Source organism: Vidua macroura, chromosome 1 (genome assembly GCF_024509145.1).
Source record: "Vidua macroura isolate BioBank_ID:100142 chromosome 1, ASM2450914v1, whole genome shotgun sequence".
Taxonomy (NCBI): domain Eukaryota; kingdom Metazoa; phylum Chordata; class Aves; order Passeriformes; family Viduidae; genus Vidua; species Vidua macroura.
The window spans coordinates 113,997,815-114,022,049 of NC_071571.1; the positions used below are offsets into that span (position 1 = coordinate 113,997,815).

The following is a 24,235-nucleotide window of genomic DNA, read 5'->3' on the forward strand; positions in this document are numbered from 1 at the left end:
CACTGGAAGTGATTGCCCACAGAGGTTGTGGAGTCCCCCTCACTGGAGATAATTGAGAAGCATCTGGACACAATCCTGTGCCATGGGCTTGAGAATGACCCTACTTGAGCAAAGAGGTTGGACCAGATGAACCACTGTGGTCCTTTCCAACCTGACCCTGATTCTGTGATTTCTGAAGCAAGTCTGCTATGTGCAACCGTAAACACTACTTTTATGCCCTCTAATTTAATCACCTCATGCCTTTCTGCTTCTAGACTATAGTACTTTCAATTCAGTACTATGTGTCCAGTATAAAAATGCTTCAGTTTAGCCTAATCTGCTTTTTTTACAAAAATTTAACCTTCTTTGTCAAACCTTAACTCTTAGATGTTGCAGGAATCTGCCACAATAGATCAGCTGCACTTCTATATATGTTATATAAATACTTCTATATATGTTATATAAAATTATCTCTCAACAACTTCAGCTCACTCAAAATCTTCTACTTTCTACCTCCTTCCAGAATTCTTTATAAATCTTAATTTTTTTACTTTGAGGTTGAGAGAAGTGGTGAGGGGGATACCATTGACTGGAGTATTTTCATTGTTGTTCCTTTTAGTTCTTAATCAGTTTATTAAAGTCTCTCTTGCCCAGCTAAGTAAAAAGAAAATAATATAATGATCCTGAAAACATTTTTACTGATTTTGAGAACCTTGTTCTTTCATTCAGGTTGTTTCTTCTTGGCACCCAGGAGCACAATGCATGCTGGTTCACCTACTACTCTGAATACATCCAGGGAGAATCTGCAACAATGAAGGAAAAGATCCAGATTCTTCTTCCTTCATGTGCCATGTGATCACCAACACAGAATTTTAAAATGTAGTAAATTCCCTTTTTTAGCCTATGTTTGGAAGCTTCTTTTAAAAGTATAAACCAATCTAGTTGCTTCATTAAGACCTTTAAAATATATGAATAAAGGCTATGGTGTCATATTCTCACATAATAATACCGTGATAGAAGCTTTATTTATTGTATTTAGGTATGGTTTCTTGACTATTATCTCTATTTTCTTTGTCTGACATTTGATTGATTAAGAGAGCTGGCAGGTTATATAAGTGTAAGCCTTTTGAGTGGTGTAAGAAATGGCTGGATTTCTCACACAGTAACAGCAAAGCAGAGACAGAAAAAGAAGATTAAAAACAGTTTAATTGCTGTGTGGAAATGGGTTCTGTATGGATACTGATCTAAATTTCCCATTTAAAAACATAATTAACAAAAAGAAAAAGAATTTTAAAAACCGAATTCTTATCAGTTAGGTAATCTGCATAAAATGCATTTTTATGTCTCTGCAACATTGCGAAGAACTACCATATGGACTAATGCTGCTAATCCTGCTTGAGACCACAAACTTAATGAGACAATTTAAGTCAGGAGATAAGCTGTGCTTTTCTGTTTAGTATTAAATTCCATTAATAACAAGAAAGAATTATCATTAACAGCCTTTGAAAAAGTAGCAGAAATATTTCTAAGAAAGCAGATGCACAAAGTGCATTTCATGAGGTAGAATAAACTGTGTCTGGGAACAACCAAAAATTGTATTTAAATTAGATACATTCAGCATACCTTGCTCTTTTGCAGTTTAAATTGCAATTCCGTTCCTAATCAGTCAGATAATTTCAAATAGGAAATAATAATGGAGTCTGTTTCCATATCAGTGACTGCATGAAGAGTAAATTTTGCTGCAGTAATCCAATTATTCTTTCTATTTGCTTTGATATCATGCTGCCTCCAAGTAATTACCAGAAAAGTTGGACAGATGTAGTTCCATAGGAATTATGCTGGTACCAGCAGCTAGCACTCAAATACCATGTAGGAACCAGCAAGTGAAACACTTAATTCCTGGATAGTGCTCCTTGTTGACACAAAGTTTTTTGCTGAGAGTTACTCAGGCTCTGGCAGTTCCTCTGTTGACTCTTACTCTGGTGATCTGAGATTTTATGTTCTCCAAATACTCAGCAGATATGGTTTGTGCCAGAGGTGACCAGCTACACCTCAGCAGCTCCAATTCATTGAGCAGAATTTAGGGCAAACAGTCAAAAAGGGGCTTTGCTGGCCCATCAGCAGGAGAGGTTTAGAGATGACTCTTTGTTCAGTTTGAGCTGCCATAGCACAATCGATCCGGTGTCGGCTGTGAGGGACCTGGTCCGTTGCTGGGAGGACACTGGAGACACTGTTTGCTGCAGTGGCACAAAAGCACTTTTCTCCTCTGAACCTGACCTTTCAGTAGTACTTGACATGTTAATCATGGTTGCTTTCAACAGAGGAAATAAAAAAAGAAATGTAAGAGCTCCTCGGCAATTGTGAATATTTTATTTTTTATATCATGTTTACTAGGGGATCTACGTTTATGTAGAACAGATAAAAGGTTTCATATTTATTTCTATTTGGGATCCATCATGAGTTCTACTAGCCCTGACAGTTTCCATTTGACAAAACAGAAGATATTTGTGTCTTATTGGTGGCTTTTTTTTCCTTTACTTTTTTCCTTTTGGTATAATAATAAGAGGCAATACTTTTAAACGCCTTTGGAGACTGTATCTTTTTTCACAGGCTTATGCAAGAAAACTGATTTATCAAACTAGTGAATAAGTCAGGGTTCTACAATATTTTTAAGAGAAAAAAATGAGTTGGAAAGAAAAGGAATTCCTCACCCTGCACTAAATTAGAACTTTCTGTTAAGAAAATGGAAGTGAAAATGTAACAATTTCTGGTATCACAGAAACCAAATTTTCTGTCATAGGTGTATATCTCTCTTGCCAAATGTGTAAGGGAGATATTTGTTGCTAGGCTTGTGCTATGTACAAGGATTTCTAAATAATTCAAGAAAACTGTTCATGCTGAAACCTTACAAATCTACTTTTTAATTCCCTGTCCATATTTCTCAACTCAGTCCAGTAATTCACTTTCTCCCTGTTGGACTGCTATTAACAAAGATAGCAGATATTGTGGCAGTGCTACTTGTGTGAAGCCTTTGACTTTTTAACTCTTCCAATCCATAGGATTGATACATTTTCTTCTCCTTTACTTTTTTATATATCCAAATATTTCTTTCTGAAACTTGGGGAAACATATTTTTTAGTATTGCTTAAGACAGTTTTCCTAAGAGCATTCAAGAAAATTGAACCTTCTATTCTTATACACAGTTATCATTAGGTATTTCCCATTGTTCATCCAAACACAAATGACAGTCTACATTCATGGCTACTGAAAATACAGGCTTCAGTCCTAGAGATCTTCAAGTAAAATTCTCCACAGTAAACTTCAGTGTCTATCTAATTTTGCTCCCATATTTCTCTCCTACACAACTATTGGTGGAGTTTATTTTCAGAAGGTGAACCTATGAAGCCTGATAAAGTTAACTTCAGTTACAGATGCAGAGGCGTTGCCCTCTGTGTTGTGTGCTTATGCAAAGCAGTCATTTGCTCTTTGGTAGGAAGATTTTAGGAGTCTAACATCATATTTACTGTCCTAAAATCTGAATTGGACTCTAAAAGATCATTAAAAACATCACCGGGAATAAATAAAAAGGAAGACAAAGGCATGATGCATTTGGCCTTGCTCAAAACCAATGGATGCACAGTCAGTAAGAAAAGATTCCTCACTTCCAATGAAATAAGGCCATGCATTGAAAAAAACAAAGCTCTGAAGTACAAGGCCACTTTGCACAGAGCAGCATCAATGTGGGAGGCCTTGGGACTCAAACCTTTACAGAATTCAAAGGAAACAGAACCATCAGTATCCTTTGCATTTCCTTCTTTGCTTTTTCTCTGTGTTGCACTTTTTACCATATGAACTTAATTCAGAACCAGATTTCCTTCCAGACTGACATACTCATACAAGTTAAGTGAGTTTGGACAAAACCAGAAACGTGTAAATATAAACAAATATAAAATAGTAAGCATTACAAATTCCAGCCTCTCAGGATAAACTGCCTTAAAAATAGTCACATTTTCTTAAAAAAAATAAATAAATTTGGAGGCAAATGCCAAACCACAAACCCTACTCGAACCTTCCCCTGTGATCTCTGAATATGCTAGTTATTACCTCAGGGTGTAAGCTGTACTGTTACTCAAAGCTAGAATTAATTATCAAGCATTGACACCATTACAGCAGCATACATTTATGAGATCTATACTTACTAAGTCTGTTTTGATCATCTCCTATTAAGTGAAAGGTGAGAACCTAGGAAAATTTCTACATTATTTTTTCTTTTAATTATTATTTAATAAGAGAAGAAATACTGGAAATATTTTACAAGCTAGTGAACCAATTAGAAATTTGAAAGCACACTCTTCTCCTAGTTTTATGGTGCATTCTTTTTATTTTTTGCTAAATGGCAGTGAACTTATTAACTCTAGGAATAAGTTCTGAAAAAAACTCTATTGATTCTTGTTGCACAGGCTCAGAAATCCTTAAATGCAAAAAAAATTTGCAAAGCTTGTATTATATTAGAAAACCGTCAACATCCTTCTTCATCCTTCACAACTACTACCCAACTCCATGCTTTTCTAATGAGACAATTCTCAAGATATCCTCTTTAGTCTTCTGTTGAGCCTCAGAGGAAGACATGGCCCATGAAGCTGCTGGCAACCCCTGGTGAATGTTCCCATCAACCACCCTGGAGCCTGTCTGCAGCACCATCAACCCCAACTCCCCAGCAGGTCTGTAGCCCCCAAGACAGCACCAAAACCTGTCCTTCTATTGTGCCTCCCATTCAGTGAATTTCCATTAAAAAAGCTTCGAACTAAAGCAGTTTATCTTAGTTTTGCACACAAAGAGGTTTGCAAATAATCATTCACTGTTTGCTGTACTGGATGATGACTACCCAGTCATCAGCCAAGACTTACAGGTGGCTTAGAAACATGAAATGGGAAGCCCTGTAGGAGCAGGCTGACCATGCAATCAGTATAGGATTTATCTATAACCAGGCCAGTATTATAAAAACACAGGAAAAAAAAAATCTAATAAAAGACCAGTGTGATAACCCATCTGTCAATTTTTAGAAACTGGATAATAGCCTGATGTAAAGTTTTTTCAGTCTTCTTATACCAATGAGCAGCCAGCCCGAAATCATTCCAAGAACATTTATTTCATTTATATATTCCATGGACCTGTTTTACTGCTGTCCAGGAACAAACTAAGCATAAACAAAAGTCCTGAGAAAGAGGAACTTATTAAACAGTTAGCTCATAACAAGATAATATTGGTACCCAGAAACTGAGAAGTTTATAATTTTATAGATCATTACCAGTTCACATTGTAATTGACAATTTTTGAATGGTGCTCTGAAATAGCATTCTTTAAATAATTTCAGTGAATTGTATAAAAACTAAAATAAATTACTTTTCCCTATTCTGTACAATAAAATCTCAGTTTAGTACACATTAAAAAACCAGAGTGTAAAAATGCAATACATTTCCCTACAAGCATAGTTAAATTGGAAAGTTTTGCTAAAATATTTTTCTTTATTGACTTAAAGGATTTTCTTGTGGAGTCCTGAGATTTCTCTGCTATCCATCTCTCCCTTCATTTTTACATGAAACTTTTCTGGCTGTATATTGCAAAAGGAAATGTGCCATTAAATGCTTTTCAAAGTGCCATTGCTGAGTGTGTTGGAAGTATTTTCTGTGCTCTTCGTGAATGACAGGCTGCACATCCCAGGCATCAGCTGCAGTTCATTATTGCTACAACGGCAGCAAGCCAGATGACTGTTCCACAGGGCTCTTCAAAGGCAGAGATAATCAGCCAGCTCTCACTGACGAAGGAAAAGATTATTCCTTCAGCTTTTTTTTCAGGAAAATGAGTTGTCAGCCCAGAAAAAGTAGAGTGAAAAACAGATTTCTAAGAAACATGGAAGCACTTACAAGAAACTTCTCTAAAGTGAAGAGTGGGGAATTTTTAGTTGAAAATTTTTCTGGGAAAAAAAAAAATCTATGTTTTTCCTTGATGCTTTGATTTATAATTGGTGGAGATTTTTAGGGAAATCTAACATAGGCTCAGGAGCACACAATATCTGGAAAGAGGCTCTTTGCTTGCAGCAAGTATACTTCAAGTTTCCTCACAGGTATTCATGTTATACACTTTATATTTGACTGGTATGAGTGGGTTCATTATTACCAGAAGCTCAATTTCCTCTAATGGTTTCCTGCACGACTAGATTTTCAACAGAAATTGAAACAGTAGATTAAAGTCTTGCATGCACCACAGTATTTTCAGGTATGGATTGGGAAAGGTGGGAGCAGGAGCCTCTTAGATTTTGTTCACTTAGAACCATTCTGAAGATTAGTTATCCTTACATGAAAGAATAGGATGTTCCTTACAAAAACAAACAAACAAAATCAACAAAAAACCAAAATCAACAAACAAACCAACAAACCCCAAACCAAACCCCAAACCAACCAACCAAAAAACCCAGAAAAAGACATTTTTAAAGGGTACAGGGAAATGTTTAACAAAATGTTCAATTTTTGCTCTAAAAAAAAATTGCCAATTTTAAACCTGACATCACAAATACTTTCAGAAAGCCTTAGAGTTGGCTTAGAATGTTGGAGAGGAGAGAAAACTGCTCCTCTGCCAAATCTCACTGCTAAGAACTACAGAATGAGATGTGAACAGGTACCTACAGAAGATTTAAGCATGAACATGACTGGTTTCTGCATGCGCTGCCATAGCATCCCACATCTCCTGAGAGATGTCTGACAAGCTGTCCTGCAGTCCAGGACACTGGCAATACCAAAGCAAATTTGTGCAGCCACAGGATACCATAAAACTAAATAGACATTGAAAGAACAGGAGCATGCCATTTCTTGTAGCATGCTCCATTGAAAAAACAACTGGAATCCAAACATCCCTTGATATTTCTGATGGACCTCAAACCTGAGCATCTGGCACTCTTACTATAAAATTTTCACATTTTCTTTGCTTCTTCCTTTCAATTTAGAGATGTAAGACATCAGGAATGTTCATAACAAACTATAAACTGCAAAGCAAAATCCTTCAGGCTGGATAGACACTGTCCACATTTCCTTTGTTTCTAAAGTCAGTTCAGATAAGCTTGTGACAAGAAATTGCTCAGCTGCAGGAAGATTTGTAATTAGACATAATTAATACACTGAAAAATGCCCAAGACATTCTTGAATGGCTATCAGAGAGTGGCATATTAGACAAGACATCAAGTAAAGAGGGATGGATGAAGAATGAAGATTCTATGCAAGAAACCAGGGATCAAATTTGGTCCAAGCCCACAACATTTCTACTACTGGGTGCTTTCATCTCACACAAAAAACCTGTCCACACTGAAAGCATTTCCAGCTCAAAGAATAACAACTCACAGTTAAAGAAAGAACTTCCCTCCATAGATGATCACAACTTTAGGCGTATCATCTGAAACATGAAAAACAAAGTTGTATTTGATTCTCATTCTCAACTTCTAGCTGGACTGAGAACTGTCAAATCTCAAGCAAAATCTATTTTGTCCTTGACAAAAGACATTATTGCTTCAAGATGGAAAGCATCTTTTTGACTACCCTTACTCTTTTTACAATTTGAATCATTGCTTCACAGGAATAGGTAAACTCTTCATTTCTACAGCAAGCAAAACATGGCATGAATAGATAAAACGTGAATTTGACACAATCCAAGTGAGAGGAATACTTCCTACAATATATGAACAGAATCCTAAATAGAAAAAAAAACCCCAAACTTTTAAAAAAGGTATTTAAAATTTATATCTGAAAAAGCACTGCCTGCATTCAAATGACAACCAAGTATTGATTTTTTTTTTACTTTTTCTTTTGTTGTTGTTTATCTTCTGTATGAATTCCCATACAGTTCACTAGAGAATTGAACAACATATTGCAACAATGCAGAGCACTCAGCTGAAACATCTGAGACAATGTTAGATTCTCTGTTAGCAAGCAGCTATTTTGCATCTAAAAACCCTGTTTATTACTAAGATTTTTTTAGATCTTCCAGTGTTCTGATCCATTGCAAAAAGCAGAAGATTTAGGCATCTTTTAGTTTCTATGGGAGTTCATGCTCTTTGAGGGACTTTGCTGCATGCAATGTGTATGTGTAACCAAGTTGATACTGAAGATAGAGGACAAAATTTCAAGTAAATGTAGTTTTGCATTTAATTTTAATTTATTTGGCCTATATTTAAACAGCCCTAGTTTTGTACACTTGAACAGCATAAGGTTACAGCTTATATTAATGAATAAAGTAAACAGGGTCAATTATATGCATACAAACCCCTAGCTAGTGTGCTGCTGGATATGTTTGCAGGGCTTAGTGATTTTTTTTTTCTATTTATGTCAAGTAGATATGTTCCAGAGCAGAGGTTTTACCACTCGTTTCTTCTTTTTCTCAGGTCACAGGCCTAAAATGGCACACTGTGGGCGTTCAACACATTTCTTATCATACATCACAAACCTTTGTTACCGTTAAGTTAAATATTTTAAAATAAGTCTCTCTGTTCCCAGAGGTTTCCATTTTCTGTATGTATTCCACCTTCTATGGAGAACACAGCCTTAATTATCTTTCAAGATCCCACATTAATACCGTGCAAAGCACTGATTAATTGTACAGCACCAACAATAAAGAGAAATGCCAAGGTAAAACCATATTCCACCTTGTGGAAGGTATGAACCAATGATGATTTCTATAGTAGGTGATAGATCTCTCATGTGCAGCAGCCTGGAGGAGGCTGGTGCCCTTCCAAATGACAGCTCTTGACCAAAAAAGGTACTCACAGGCATACATCAAGAGAACAACATTTCAGTGATTTTCTCAACACACTTTCCCCCCATTCTCTTCCATACTGCATCCTATGTAGTGTTTTCCCAGTGCTTTTCCACTCCCTGTACTACACATTTCCACATTTCTTTCAGCTGTGGACAGCACCTCGCCAGGTCCCTGGCTCTGACAGGACAAATTGCACTCCTCAGGACACAGGCAGAATTTCCATAGGAGATTTCCACAGAATAGGCTCCCTCATGCAGGAGTGATGGGCAGGGTCTGACTTTAAGCTGTCGATCAGTGCAGGGACTGTGCCATGTGCTTGACATGTGGGCCCTAAACTCCAGCATGGAATTTAGACTTTTTACCTGTCACAAGGGACTTGAACAGTACCTGAACAGTAACAATGGTTTTGATAATCATATTGTAATTCATCACTTAATGCCAATATAATCCACAGATGATTTAACTTTTTAACTAAGGCCTCCAGCACTCAGCTGTTGTGACTGTGAATTGCTTTTTTCTTTTTCAGGAGAAGTAAGTGGGTGTGAGAGGGTGAAATTTTCATTGATCTGAGCTTCAGGACAGAGAATTTGAAGGAACATCCCACAATGTTGTCGTTATAAAACTTACTGCTTAACAGTTTCAGGTAATATACTCTATTTCAGAAGATTAATTCAATTGTGATCAAATCCAACCCAAAGTTCTTTCCTTCTCCTATCATTTCCTGCCCTCCATTTTTCACCCTTCTAATAAATTACTGCTTGCTTCCCAGGCTCAAGAAAAGAGAAGCATCAGACAAATCCCTATCAAGGCTATAAAGACAAGAACAATGATTACAAAGTTTTCAGAGATGCTGTAGCTCTTTCCTGAAGACAAACACCTGACTTGGATCATCCTATCCACACACACAGGGTTGGTCAGAAAAACAAGGCATATTTGACCACAATAATTTTAATCAGTTACAACCAAACTAATTTTGATTATAAACAGTTCACGAGGAGGTGGCAGTCTCAAAAGTCTAATTAATTACAAACACACAGTTTAAAATAATAGTAATTTGATAATCCCATGCTGTTGTAATCATTATCCAGTGTTCCTTGTTCATATTATACTCCCACAAAACAAGCATTTCCAAGCATCCCCTTCTAATGTACAAACATAAGGAGAACAAAAATTACATGTGGGAACCTTAACTAAATGACAGTAGAAGTAATCAAGCTGAAAACCATCTGCCATTACTGGCTGTGCAGGGAAGTTTGCTCTGAATGCTACAGTGTGGGAGGCTGATCTTGTGAGCAGAGAAAAAGGTATCCTGGCAAGGAGAGCCAGCAAATCTCAAACCTTCAAATGCACATCAGCCTCCTCCACCAGCAACTGCACTGTGTGGCCTAAAGTCTGCCATCCCCTATGCTTCATCTTCCTCGGACGTGAAGACATTACCTACTATTTATATTAGCACAGTATCCAGCAGCTTTTTTATTCAGCCACATGGTGCAGGAAACAAGCACTTCTCAGTTAAGCAGACAGCTTTTTTTTGTCCTCTTGCTGCTGCTTTTTATGCTGCTCGGAAGTCCTGCTAGCACTAGGATCTTTGGAGCTGCTGCACTTTCACCTCTGATGTTTCCAGAAATTCAAGCATTTCAAGGTTCTGCTGTGACTTTTTAAAGGGAAAGAGAAAACAAAGGCAGAGCTTCTCCTCCCCTGAGAAGTAATGAAAGCCAGGCTGGACATGCCTACAGGAAAAGGGGGCAGATATTACTGATGCCAAACTGTCTTGTAAGAGGAAATCTGCCAAACACGGTCTGCTTCCAAAATTCCTCAGAGATAGTGTTAGTCTGAGGCTGTGATAAGCAAGAAGCTATCTAGATTCAGAGCCTACATCACATTCTATATAGAATGGGCAGGTAACCCCCCTCTCTTTTGCTCTTGCTCATTCACCTGTCTTTCACTGCTGCTTTTCCCTGTTCCTTCCCAATAAGAAATCAGGGGGAAAGCAGATCACTGACTTGGTTTGTCCTGCACCAGGATCTAGGGCCAGCTGGGTAAGGTCTCATTTAAATAACAAAATGCTTATAGAAGTTCTCTTTCTAAAGGCATTTGCCAAAGGGATTAAGTGACACAAAGCATGTTTTCCCAATGGGTAAACTGAGGCATGGGCTAATGACATGTATGGTAACCTACAGACCATGAAAGGAATCTTCAATTCCCCTCAGATTTCTTGCATCCCTCTTACAAAGATAGGCTGTTTTCTCAGATCTGCTGGCAAAATTCAAAATTTGTGGTTAGATCCACTAAAGAACTTAGATCTCACCATTTTAGCATAAGTATTTCATAGCAATCCCTAACTTTTGGACACCTCCCCTACAGATAATAAATGCTCCCATTGCCAGGCGGCATTTAAAGCTTGAAGAAAATTTTGGAGACGAGTTCTTTGTTTACAGCTTTGCATTTTCATGGAAATAGACTGGCATCTTCAGAGGAAATTAGTATTGTTCCCTTGGATTACAGTGTAAAGCATCTATATTTATTCACAGACTCCTGTTGTGCCCCGTACGAAAGAGTTGATCCAGCGCAGCACTTCTGCCACCTCCAGTCAGCTCTTTTAACAGCAGATTTTAGGGAATGCATGGTAAATGCATACCCTAAAAGCCAGGCCCCCTTCCTCTGTAAGGCACCCAAATTGACGCTGGGGCCAAGGGACAGGGGAACTTCAAAGGCTAGGGAGAATATTCAGCTGAAAGGAAATGCTGAAGAAAAGGTGGGACTGGAAGGCAAGTCTGAAATATTACAGTTCTAGGAACAGGGCATTTCACTGTGTCTGACCATTTATCTTCATTGAAACTGAAAGGGCTGAGCATTCACCTGCTAGAGGCTTGTACTGCTCCTTTCTCATGAAAAAAGTGAAAATGTCAGCACTTTCTTTCCTCAGTAGTTGAATTACTGCAGGAACAATTTTCTAATATTTTTTTTGCTCCCCTGAGGGAAATATGCTGTACTGGTGTGAGATGGTGTGGTCACTGTGAGACCCTGGCTAGAGAAGGTCTGGTCAGACCCTATAAAAAAGGAGGAACTGCTGGCCAAATCAGCACTTGGTGACTGTGAGTTCATCCCAATCCACTTTTGGGGGCATCCACAGTCCTTCCTTCCCCCTCATCTCTGCATCTTTTACCGTCTCCGCCCCCCCATCTGCTACCTCTTACTCGTTTGCAGTCAGGAGGCAACAGCAGAGTCCTTATTGACTTGAAGGGAATCTGGAATTCGTCTTTTTCAGGTACTCTTAGGTAGACTGCTGTTTTTTGTTCTAGTATCATAGATGCTATAGGTAAAATCCAAGTCAGAAATTTCTATTTTACTCTACTCTGAGACAAAGTTTCTAAACTATTTACTTCTAGGATGTTAGAGAAAATACAGTGAGAAGCTTACTATTCAGCTATTTTCATTAAAGATTTTATCACCTTTTCTTAGCCATATCCCCAAGCTCTAATTAGGAAATGGCTCTGACACAGAGCCTTAAAAATTGTCAAAGCAGCAGAGTTGGTGTTTTTGCCATTCTTGTTTGTGACTAAATACTTTCAATAGCTTTTTCAATCTCTTTTAAATATTGATCCTTAAATCTCCAAACAGCTTAGCAGCAAAGCAAGGCTGCATCATTAAAGGCAATTGACTTACAAACACTATAATCTCTGGAGAGAGGAAAAGAAAAAAAGATAAAATTTGAACCTAACACAGCACATGCAAGCAAATGTAAGTTTTGTTCTGTAGTGCCAAGACCATAGAGGGGCTTCTTTTCCCCCGAAGGGTTAAATAGATGAACTGAGACCTAGTGTCCTGCTACCTGTCCACCACACATCCGAGATCATTTGTGAGGACAGCACGGGATTCACAACAGTCAGCATGACAGCAAGGGAACTAATCAAACCAGCCCCATGTATTGAAGCCTAAAAGAGGAATAGATGTCATTCACTTCCATAAATTCTTCCAGTATGGAATTTAGATTTGTTACCTGTCACAAGGGAACTTCCATTGAAAACCTTTGACTTCCTGGTTTTGTGAGAGCACTTACAACAATATATTTTGTTGTTTGCAACAGGTTCATTCACCTTCTCCAAGGCCTACCCCTTGCAGGAGTGTTTTGTGCTTTCAGGACAAAGCAAACCAGGGGACAGCTGCTCCATGATCCCTTGTTGGGACTTCAGTGACAATTAAGTCACCTTAAACCCCAAAGCAGGAAGGTGAGAATTGGAGAAGATATAGACATACACTATTTCAGTATTTTACTTCAGGTACCTCAAGAGGCAACTGGACACTTGGACACCATTGTGGACTTTCTCCTATATGATTTATTTTTAAATCTCAAGTTAGTATCACATCATTATCACTACCTTATCCACAAAACCAGAAAATATTTTAAAAAATGGAATATACTTTTGTGATCAAAGGGAAAATAGTCTGCTTTATTTTTAAACTAAATTTCTTGAAGTGAGATAAGGTCCTGGAATTGCATGTCATAATTAAAAAGATTTAATCAGAATTAAACCAAATCTAAAATCCTGGTTCTTCGATGTGGAGAAGTCACTTAGTGCAGGTACTTAAAATGATGATCCTGTAACACCTTTCTACAACACATTCACGCAATCTGTATTTTGGGGAGTAGAAAAGAAGAGCTGTGGAATGAAGCACTAGAGGTTTTCCTAAGGAGATAGCTCTTTTCCCATTTTCCACATCTCACATGTTGTTTACTGACATTTTGTGTCATTTGGGCTAACAAGCCTGACATTTGTGCCCATGCAAATTGCCACTCTGGCCTTTGAACATTCAGTATTCAGTATGTCCTTCTTCTGCTGTTACAATTGTTTAGAAACGTGCTGGCTTTATTGGTTTTTTCAAGAAAAGTTGAAATGACATCTGAGCAAAATTGTTGCCAATGCTCATCTCAGCGCTGGCATCATTGGCAAAGCTGAGATCAAGCTGTGGAAAGATAATGATAGATATGGTTTATGCCTTAAATATGACACTCGTTTTTTTGGCCACCAGTTCATATTTCACCCAATTTTCTGAAAGTAAATCAACAACTGCCAGAGATATAAACTCTCACAACTCAAAAGCTGCCAGTTTGCTAGATAGTGAGGTTGGTTGTTGCTGCAAATGCTGAAGGTAGGGCTGGGATCTGTTTGTGGCACAGCTTGAGTATCTGGAATGGACACGAAAGTCTTGCTGGGGCCCTGGGCAGCAGAGCAGCAAGCACGGCTCTGAGGCACTTGCCTTCAGGTTACACCTCTCTCTGAAAATGTCCTGCAGGGGCCAGGCTACAGGGCCACAGGCTTCAAAACATAGAATGTATATTTGTTTCACAACTCAGGCCTCTCAGCCTATGCCTCTGCTCCAAGCAGGAAAGGAGCAGCAGCTACTGCATTACACATCTGTAAGTCATGCACAGGCATGGAGTGTGTCAGCCACAGAAGTTTTCTGCACAGCTGTGCTTTCCTCATGTGCCCAGATGCCCAGTTCTCAATACAAGGTCTCAAGTAAGGATTAGGATAAAGTCCAAAGTAACTTTGGCAGCTGAAGACATCGAATACCCAATTACACAGCTAATCAAACCCTGACTGACCCCTTTACAGTGTGGCACCTTGAATGATTATGAAAAGCTTGATCCACACCATCAATTCTGGAACGGTCTCGGATTGCATTAAAGCACAACTCAGAAGAAAACCTACATTTTGCAAAAGTGTTTGTATCTAGGAAAGTTCGTCAAATAAATATTTCACTATAAAAAAATCAATGTAGATTTTTTGTCTTTCCTAACAGTGGCCAGTGCCTAGCCTTTGTTCCCGAAAGACAATGCTGCCCTCTTCTGGTATCCTTGATTACACACAACGTTCTAGATAAAGTTCTTCAACAAAGTAAAAAAGCATTTTTTAAGGATGCGCTACTTTTGACTGTGTGGAAAATAGACACGTCGGGTTTTGAGAAAAACAAGCTAAAACAAGCGATGTGCCACAAATAAAAAACTTAGTTTTTTAGGCTGTTGATCTAAAAAGGGCTCTACTGTTAAGAGATGATTACTGAAAGTCAGTTGTAGAGAATTTGTTAGATGTGGAGCAAAGGGTAAAAAAGTAGTGCTTTACAGTGTTGCTTTTATTGACTACAGTACAAAATCATACTGTACCATTCAGTAAAGGGAAAAACTGAAGGCTGAGACAAACAATAAGGTTAGAAAGATTTAAACCAGGTATTGGAAGTGTTTAAAACACAGAGCAGACTCTCCTTACAAGCAAACATATACAAAACCCATGGATTGTACAGACAAAATAATGGTAAATGGCAGAAATTAAAGATTTCTAAAGAGGAATCAAAATTTGCAGCTAATTTTATGATATAAACTGCTGTTTTTTATTACTGCTACTGTTTATTTACCAATAATTTCCCCATACAAATTATTCCTGCTCCTGTTCCAACCCTGAAAAAATGCTTTTTGATCACTGAGTCAAGATATGAAAGCTTGTTTTCATGCTTGTGTAGCTCTGTCTCATATGTATAGTATCGACATCACCCATGGCAGGACAAACACCAGTCTCTCTGGTTGACCTGTTGTCTACAGGTAAGCATACACTCATTCATGCTTGTGTGGCACGAGCCTAGCCTTATATAGGTAACATGCCACTATTGTTGTAAAAAAAAGCTGTTTATCATTCTCACATGATGTTGTAATGCAGAAAATGGAGCCTGGTCTGAAAGCAGAAAAATGAAGACACGGGAGGCAGCAAGGGGATCAAGGTGTGGGCCACCCTTGGTACTAGAGATTCTAGAGCTATGCACAGCTCTAGAACAGACAGGTTTAAAAATATGCAGACCTAAAATTTTAAACTAAACATAGTATCTAACATATGCAGATTATCACAAACAGGTAACTTGAATACAAGCTGGAGATGCAGAACAATGAATGAAGATGTAAGAAGCACATTATCCAACACACAAGTGACTCCCAAGGTGATGGCAGAAGGGTAAGAAGGAACCATCAATGTGAACAAAGTATTCTGCCCACAAACGATGGTAGAGGTGCAGAACGCTGTGTTATCCTAATTGTGAATCTAAAACTCAAGGGAAACAAAGGGAGATTGAGCATAACTCTACGAGGAGGATTATAAATGAAGAGCATGTGCTACAGTTTTAATTGCATTACTGTAATATCAAGAACTGAAATTTAACTCTTCATATCTATTTGCCTGCAAGGAACATTTTTGTTTGTAGAGATCATCCATGGAACACATCCATGGAAGCAGTAGAGCAGCAGGAATCCCTAATGAATTATTTTTCAGCCAGGAAAAAAAGGCTACCAAAATGGAAAGGAAACGCTTATAAAACAAAAACCACCAGCATTTAGTGTGTATTGATACCTATAGTTCTGCTTTTTTCTCTTTATGCTAAAATAAAGCTAGTCATGAATGCATGAAGAAACAGTGACAGAAAACAATGCAGTGCCTTTGCTTCTTTCTAGAATGGAAGTATTTTGCAAAATATCCTAGCAAGGTATTATATAGATTCCTGGCTTGCAGTAGAAGATAGAGCTTTAAAAAGGATGTGCAAGTTCCCTCGTCTCTCCTGACAATTCTCTTTAAAGCATCACAGACTATGAAGGATGACAGAAAACTCTAGAAAGTATTACCATCAACTGATAAGCACTGATAAATCAGAGTTAGATTCTTGCTTCCATACTGGCCATAAATGTGATACAAGCCTTGTGGCTAAACAAACCAGCTTTACTTGAACAGAGTAATTCAACAAGTTGACAAGTACACTGTGAAGCTACAGAAGAGAGACAGGCACTGATCAAGCCAGTCATCTAAATTTTACTGAAGTTGTTTTACTAAAACATCACAAAAACCACACACCTTTAAAGCCTCACTGTTCCAGCTACACTTCAATTACCTTCTCAGAACAAGTTTATGGAAAACACCTCATACATGACTCAAGTGTTGTCAAAATAAGTAGCAGCTCATTAAAGTGAAATTTAGTATATACACCTCTAGGAAGAGCACAGAACACCACTCTTTTATCTTTTATAATTGATTAGTAAATCACAAAGCCTTCAGTTTTACTCAATTACATGAATGATGGAAGGCAACACTCTTGAGGACATATGGATAAATATTTAATGAGCTAAAACAGCTTTAATCAGAACATAGCACATTTGATTACATTCCCTATTTGTTTTCAAACTGGTAGGCAAAGATGCATTTTAAAAAGTAGTTTAGAGAAAAGGAATACGGGATTTAAAAAAAAATAACCAAAAAAACCAAAACAAAAAAACCCCAGACTTAAGTTGCCTGCACCTGAACAAGCAATAGTGCTCAGCCAAGCACAACTGCTTAGGCTCACTGCAATGAAACCTACTCATTTCAAGTTTTTGGGAGGCAACTGTTTTTCCTGAATGACATGGGATTAAAAATTAATGTCTTTTGAACAGATGGCACTAGTCTTGGGTCCTTGTCCAGACGAAAGAAGATAACCCCCCCTGAAGTTCCAATTCATCACACCCTTCCTTACAGTCATCACAATTATAGGCTGCTCATCAGCCTACCTGACCTACCTTGAATCTTTCCTCTAACTGGCAATAAAATAAAGCTGCATCAAGAAGGAGTTGCAGAAGGAAGTGTGACACACTGGTTGCTCACCACCCTTGCAGCCCTTATCTCCAAGTTTTCCTTTTGTTTTGACCCAGATAGCTGCTCAGTTGAGGATTAAAAAAAAATCAGTATTTAGGGAGAAAAAAAAAAAAACCCACGGAAATGTTCTTCAGTATACAGCTCAAGTTTAGCTTCTGGGCTCTCCAGAGGAAACTCTCCACACAAGTACTTCAAAAGTAGTGCTGGGACCAAAATAGCTTTCCCTGTTTCATGAATAACATCTCATCTTTCAACCTTTGCAAAAATTCACAATTTAGCGAGAATATATACTTCTGAACTTCAAGAATAGCCTTTATTAAGAGATTACTGACCTAATTATGAAACAACTTGTACCTGAATTTCCAAATAACTGAAAATATTTCCACAGAAACACAGAAATTCAAGCAAGCAGAAACCACAAAAAAACATTTTATTGCAACAATGTCCCCATCATCAAGTGAGATGGCAGAAATTAAATTTTAATTAATTTTGCGTTTCTACCTTTTTATTTATGTAAATATAAATTCAAGAGTGTAAAATAAATCCACATATAAAACACAGAGGAAACATTCTCTTTCAGTGACTCCAAAAAAACTTACATACTGAAGATTCATGACAAGTCATCTACTGTCCATTTTTCCAAGTATACAGGCATGACAGAATGCAGAAATTTATTCTCAAAAATCATCCTGTATAAAGTCCTTGAAGTATTTAAGTAATATTTAGTAATCTCATTCTTGAGCTCATGGATGTAGATTCCAAGAGAGGAGACAAACATTTCAAACTTCAGATTATTTAACCTCCATCTAAAATAACCCATTGAAAACAAGATTATGTTCAATTCCTACAGCTGAAGCATCACAATTACTTTATTAGTTTCATTATTTTGGAAAACTACTTCTTATAATGTTTTCCTGCTTTTAAAATAAAGTCAGAATATTTATTTCGAATACTTTTGCTTACTTATACAGTAAATATATTGCGGAAAGTAACTCCACATGCTGGTACAACAGGCCTTCATGAAATTCCACTTAAACATTACTAGAATGTACCTTAAAAACAGGGACTACAGCATGAAATGCACCAAAAAGAGTCAGTGTCATGGGACTGTGTCTGACCTTCCTTCTGAGATGCAACAAAATGTTAATGTATTTTGAAGTAAATATTGGACTGCTAGACCATATGAATACTAGTTGGTTATAAATATTTGGAATAGGAACATTTACTGCTTTAGAAATATGTGATTATTTTGTTCATTGTTTTACACAAAAAGAAGTGTCACCAGTATTATAAAATGTATCATGGGGGATATTTCAATGGGAATGTTTTTCATTGGGTCTAACAAGCATACATTTCCTATGATTGTGGTTTTTAATACGCATCACATGCCAAGTTCCTAATACATGGTTTACCCTCATGGTTATATCACAACAGAATGAAGAAATTAAGATGGCAAAAGCAAAGTTAAAAATGAGAACTGCAAATAACGTCACAACTAGAAGAGGAAAAATCATTGAAGGATTTAAATCAGCACTATTGTGGGTCCCCACAGTTGCACTGCTACTCTTAGGTTTCCAAAAGATGCATATGATTTTATAAATATTTTTGTGCTAAGAGCCATGCTCAGAAACAAAATATAGGCTGGCACAAGTCTACCTTCTTGGAGATGCATGTTAAGTATAAAATTCACTTACTAAAGTGCATTTGCTGAACAAATTCTAAGTTCTACTATTATAGCTATCCCAATAAGCAATACAAACTAAACTTTGTTGAAATTCTACCTCTACTTAAAAGCAGTAAATATAGATGACTGAAATCTAAATTACAATCTTGAGTTACCAAACTTTTTGATTCAATGCTGTGAGCTCTAGAAATAAACAAAATGTACTGTCCTATACTTCATGAGGAATGCCTCTAGTTAGAAATACTGACAGTGTAGAATGGAGTTAAGTGTAAGCAGAGCTGAAGTAAGCATTGCTTTGCTTCTTATTCAATATGGTGTTTCTTTAAGGCTCTGAGAGAAGCTGTTAGTTGTCGCAAGATCTTTTGGCAAAAGATAAATGCAGAAGTAGCAGGGTCGTCTGACATTTCAGAACTTCTATTTTCATATTTCACTAAAGCCAGCTCATTCAGTGTCTGAATACATTTATTGCACTTGTGTTGTTGGAATACTCTATACCAACATAGTGATAATGATTGCAACAAAGCCATAGTAAAATAAACTTTAAAAGGGTCTGATTTGGACATTAGAAGGTAAGTGTCTGCATGTTTAAAATGTTTTCCTAATAGTAATAAATACAGACAAATTGTTCATCAAGTCAGATGCACATGTTTAACCAATTATTTAGCATATATAAAATTTCACTCATCCTTTTATCAATACAAATCTGTTAGGGATCAAAAAAAGACTTACCATGCAAAATATTGATTAGTGCTGCATAATGGAATATATATTTCTATCAGAGTTAAAACAGCATTTTCAAAATTTAAACAAAAATAGACTTTTAAAAAGGGATTCTACTGTCGAATGCAAGTCTTCCTTGTAGCAAAGACAAGATAGAGACAAGTTACCATTTATCGCTGTACTTCAGTCTTGATGAAAGACTAATAATAATTTGTCCACCTACTTCTTAATAAATGCTACATTTTCAAGAATAAAGGAACTATCAGTAGGCATTACTTCTACTTAAAACAAGTTATTTTTCTCTGTAATAGGTCAAGTATGCTTTTAAAGATTCAGGTAATGGTAGACTCATAATTTTCTCTCTCAACAGATTTCGAGGAGGCTCTTCTGGCTTCAAGGCCTCACTGTGATCTTTATCCTCCTCCTCTTTGTTATCATCTTCCATTTTTTCATCTTCTTCACTATCTAGAGGCTGAGGAATGAGCTGATTACCAACAAACACATAGGTGTTAATCCTGCGTCTACGGCATCTCCTGCGTTTGCGTTTCGGAGGAGCCTTCTGAGCAATACCCTTGGCTTTCATCTCCTCATTTATGAAGTTTCTAAGAGTGCGTCTGATATATATCCGAGCTAGGTCCTGGAGGTTCCTAACAGCACATGGAGCTAAAATGAAAGAAAAATAAGTTGTACTAAGTGAAATTTCCCTCTAGCAAAAAAACCCCAAACTAGCTGCAAGGCAGGGAGACTAATGTTCAAAAACAATTCAACTGAAATTTTAGTATATGATACAATATGTAAATGATACACGGTTAGATACTATCACCTTGACAAACCCTGTGGCACAGTCCAGGAAACAAAGAGGTCTTTTAACTGATGTGCAAGATCAGTAGAAGCCATGAACAGATCGATAAAATAAATTTAACAAATTACACAACAAGTACTATCACTTTTTAGCACCTGGCATGTCTTGGCACCTACTGCTACCACTGTTAAGATCCTGTTGTAGGAAAACAATTTTTACCCCTGTGCCACATTTGTTTAGGCAAGTGCCTTTCTTCTGCCTCCTCCTTCTGCTCACTTCCTACTGAATCTAACTGATGAGGGAGGGACATGTCTAATTCACAAGTGACAAACCAGATAAGCCACCTGCATCTTTGCAGCAGAAGAGGAATCAAAATTACTCAAATCCTAAAGGGAGAAAACTCCAAACCAACAAGTAAGAAAAAAGCCAAAACTTTGTTTTCCAATGACAGCCAGGTGATGACAAAATATTGCTCGGCTGCTGGACACCTGCCCTAGATGAGCTATGGATGGCTAATTGCAAGGAATACAAAACCAAAAAAGCATACAAGCAAAAACTGAAGCTTGTTCAACTTTCTTACTTGTCACTTTCCTTCCTGCATAGAATACCATAAAATTAACAGGGACTGCAGCAAGGAAGAAGTTACTGAAGAAATAATTTCAAAAATAACACTTCCAGAAAATGCATTCAGCTATAAAAGCTACTAATGCAGTTTAAAGATGATCTATATTACATACAATGACTACAGTTGCAGACTAATTAATTTATCTGAAACAGAAAGGATATTAAGACTGACAATACTGATTTCAGATCATGCCAAAGAAAGGGGAGGGGGAAAAAAAATGCCCATTTCTTTAGTATAACATCAGTTCAATATTCAAGAACAAAACCCTATCTAACCATCCAGAACATGTTGTAAGTTCAGGTGAAACAAACCATGATTGCAGATTGTATGCCAATTATAACGAATGCAAACATTTTTTTATGAGAAGAGCAGGATGCAAAATTTTGGATATTTACTGTCCATGTATTTCCATTTGTCTACTACCCGTGAACTGCATCCTAACTACATTGATAAAATTAACCTTTTAACACCACCTCTGTAGTTTTCTATTAAAAAAAATACTCTACTTTGAGCATGGCTGACATTTTACATATGAGAGTTATTTTAGTCTGTATCTAACACTACAAATGTATCAGAAAGCATTCAAGGGTTGTCCAAAGTATGGCACGAACTCTATGTTCACTTAGTAATGACATCTACAAACTCTGGCTAAAATTTACACAAGAAGCATGTTGACTAGACTACTTTGAACTTTTAAGATAAATTATAGGTCTGTGGATTTGAAACAAATAGACAATGTTACTATAAAAGAGAAATTAGCTAATTTTTTGTTGTTGTAGTTGAAGTTCAGCACACTCCCTTTTACACCTCTCGCACCTTCCATGTATACCCAACGCATCTACAAGAACACTTTTGCTTCATTTTTAACTTTTTAAATAAAACCAGATCCACCTGAGCAGTGGAAAGAAGCCTACCTCACTAATCTCATTTTACAGTGCAACTTCAAGCCTCTAACACTTTTTTCTTTTAAATGTGAACAATACCACATTTGGATATTTTTTCCTCTTCTCACTATAACTTCATTTTGAAGTTCTAACACAGGAAACACCTTTCTTGTACTACCATTCAGATCTGATTGTCCATGGTCTGCACTCCTCATTCTGAAAATTTAGGAATGTTGATAGAAAATCCTCTTTTGTTCCAGGGAATTAGGCTGTATAAAATCATCGTCAAGTTTGACTAGCCACCTCTGTATTTCATTGTTAGATATGACACAACCTATGTATTATGGATGGAACAGAGGAAAAATAATCTTGAATTAGTAAATTAATTTCAGGAAATTACTTCTGAGGGTTCAAACCAAGTATTAAAACAACAGAAATTAATTATTTCTGCACAGGAATAGATTACATAAAGAAAATTATCTTTATACTTTGCATAAAAAAAGTAGAAGTACCTAACATGGCAAGCTCACACACACTCAAAATTAATAGCCAGATCAGCAGTTACAGGCAATGCAAGCTGATAGGACATCCTGGACTCCTGAAGGGCTTATATCAGTTTCACAGTTAAAACATGTTATCTTTTGGGCTCTTTGTTGAGTTTATTTATTTCCCACATGCTAACATAGCTCTGTGTTCTGCTCCTAGCCCTGACAACTCTAACAGAAAATTTCAACTCTACACTTTTCTTTATCAGCTTTTTCTCCTTTCCCATTAATCATCCTATCTTACCATTTGGAAACAGGTGTACTTCCAAAGACTTTCTAAATACCTTTACTACCTCTGCTCAAAGCATTGCAGCTAGAAAGCCAATCCTGATGACTAATAACAAACAGCTAGGTATGACTATATCCACTGCACACAGACATAAAGGATGCTTGGGCTTATTAATATCCTATCATACCACAGCCCCAGTTTAGACCTCTTCCTTCCATTTCAGGGGGAGGAGAAAAAAAAATTTTCTTTGGTAGACCATGAGGAAGTTAGCACTATGAGGGATGTAATATTAGCTGGCTATTTTATCTATACCACCATAATAGAGAAGCTGAACTGAAAAGGAAAAGGTGGCTGGAAAAGAAGCTGGAAACATTCTATCACTTATATTATTAACTAAAATTCAGAATATTAACTGTGAAGCAACACAGACCATGCACCAGGAGCACAAAAACGTATCAGTGAGCTACTGCTTTGTTAAATGGAGTGTTTCTACAGCACAGCCTCTCAGTTTTCAGACCTCCAACATCAGGCACTGTAACATCCCTGCAAGCCAAAGGGAGGGAGCAAAAACTTACGCAGTCCTACAGTGTCATGTTTGCCGTTGTCATTCTTGTTTGGTTGCACTAGTGGAGCAAATGAAACAGCAAGGATATTCTTACTTTCCCATGTGTTCTGTCCTGTTCTCAAGATCTGTGTTAGCTGCAAAAAAAACAAAAAACAAAAAAAAAAACAAAAGAAATCAGTGGTTACAATTTTGTCAGTCAATACTATTCAGATTGGTTTCAAACACACTGCTATTTTGTTTTGCTTCAAAATTAAGGAATTAAGGCTGTTTTAGGAACAGAAAGAACTTTGATAATCCTTGAAATATCACTTGGTCACTAGAGTACTAAGTAAGGCTCTTTGGTAATGGGAAGAGATGCAGCTGGAAAACTAAGGCCCTAAGGCAAAAACTAAACTAAGTTTTGTTTTTTCTCATTTTTCCAAAAGATCAAAGAACACTTTAGATTGGAAGCAACCTCTGGAGTCCTACCCTCCTCCTTGAACAGGGCCAATTTCAAAGTTAAATCAGCTTTTCTGAGTAAGTGAAAAAAGATTGAGATTCCCCACTGTCTCAGGACTGAGATTCCCCACCTGTATAGGTAACCTGCTGTAGTGTTCAACCATTCTTACTATGAAAAACTGTTTTCCTTATTTGCAGGCAGAAAGCTCCCTTGCTGCCAAATTGTAATGTTCTTTCAGTATGCTGTGCACCTGTGAGGAGAACTGGACTCCTGTCTACCAGGTAAATTCTCCACCTCT

At 37.3% G+C, this 24,235-nt stretch overlaps 1 protein-coding gene across 5 annotated transcripts in view; it reads right to left on the reverse strand.

Moving 5' to 3' along the window:
- Window positions 1-17,857: 17,857 nt before the first annotated feature.
- Window positions 17,858-24,235, reverse strand: part of PCMTD1 (protein-L-isoaspartate (D-aspartate) O-methyltransferase domain containing 1) — a 40,627-nt gene continuing 34,249 nt past the window's right edge. For all 5 annotated transcript variants that reach the window (XM_054001142.1, XM_054001221.1, XM_054001285.1 and 2 more), the window contains 2 exons: window positions 23,509-23,632; window positions 17,858-20,511 (listed from right to left, as the gene is read on the reverse strand). In XM_054001142.1, the coding sequence (XP_053857117.1) occupies window positions 20,141-20,511; window positions 23,509-23,632 (495 nt within the window). In that variant the 3' untranslated portion in view covers window positions 17,858-20,140. The remainder of the gene's footprint in view (window positions 20,512-23,508; window positions 23,633-24,235) is intronic.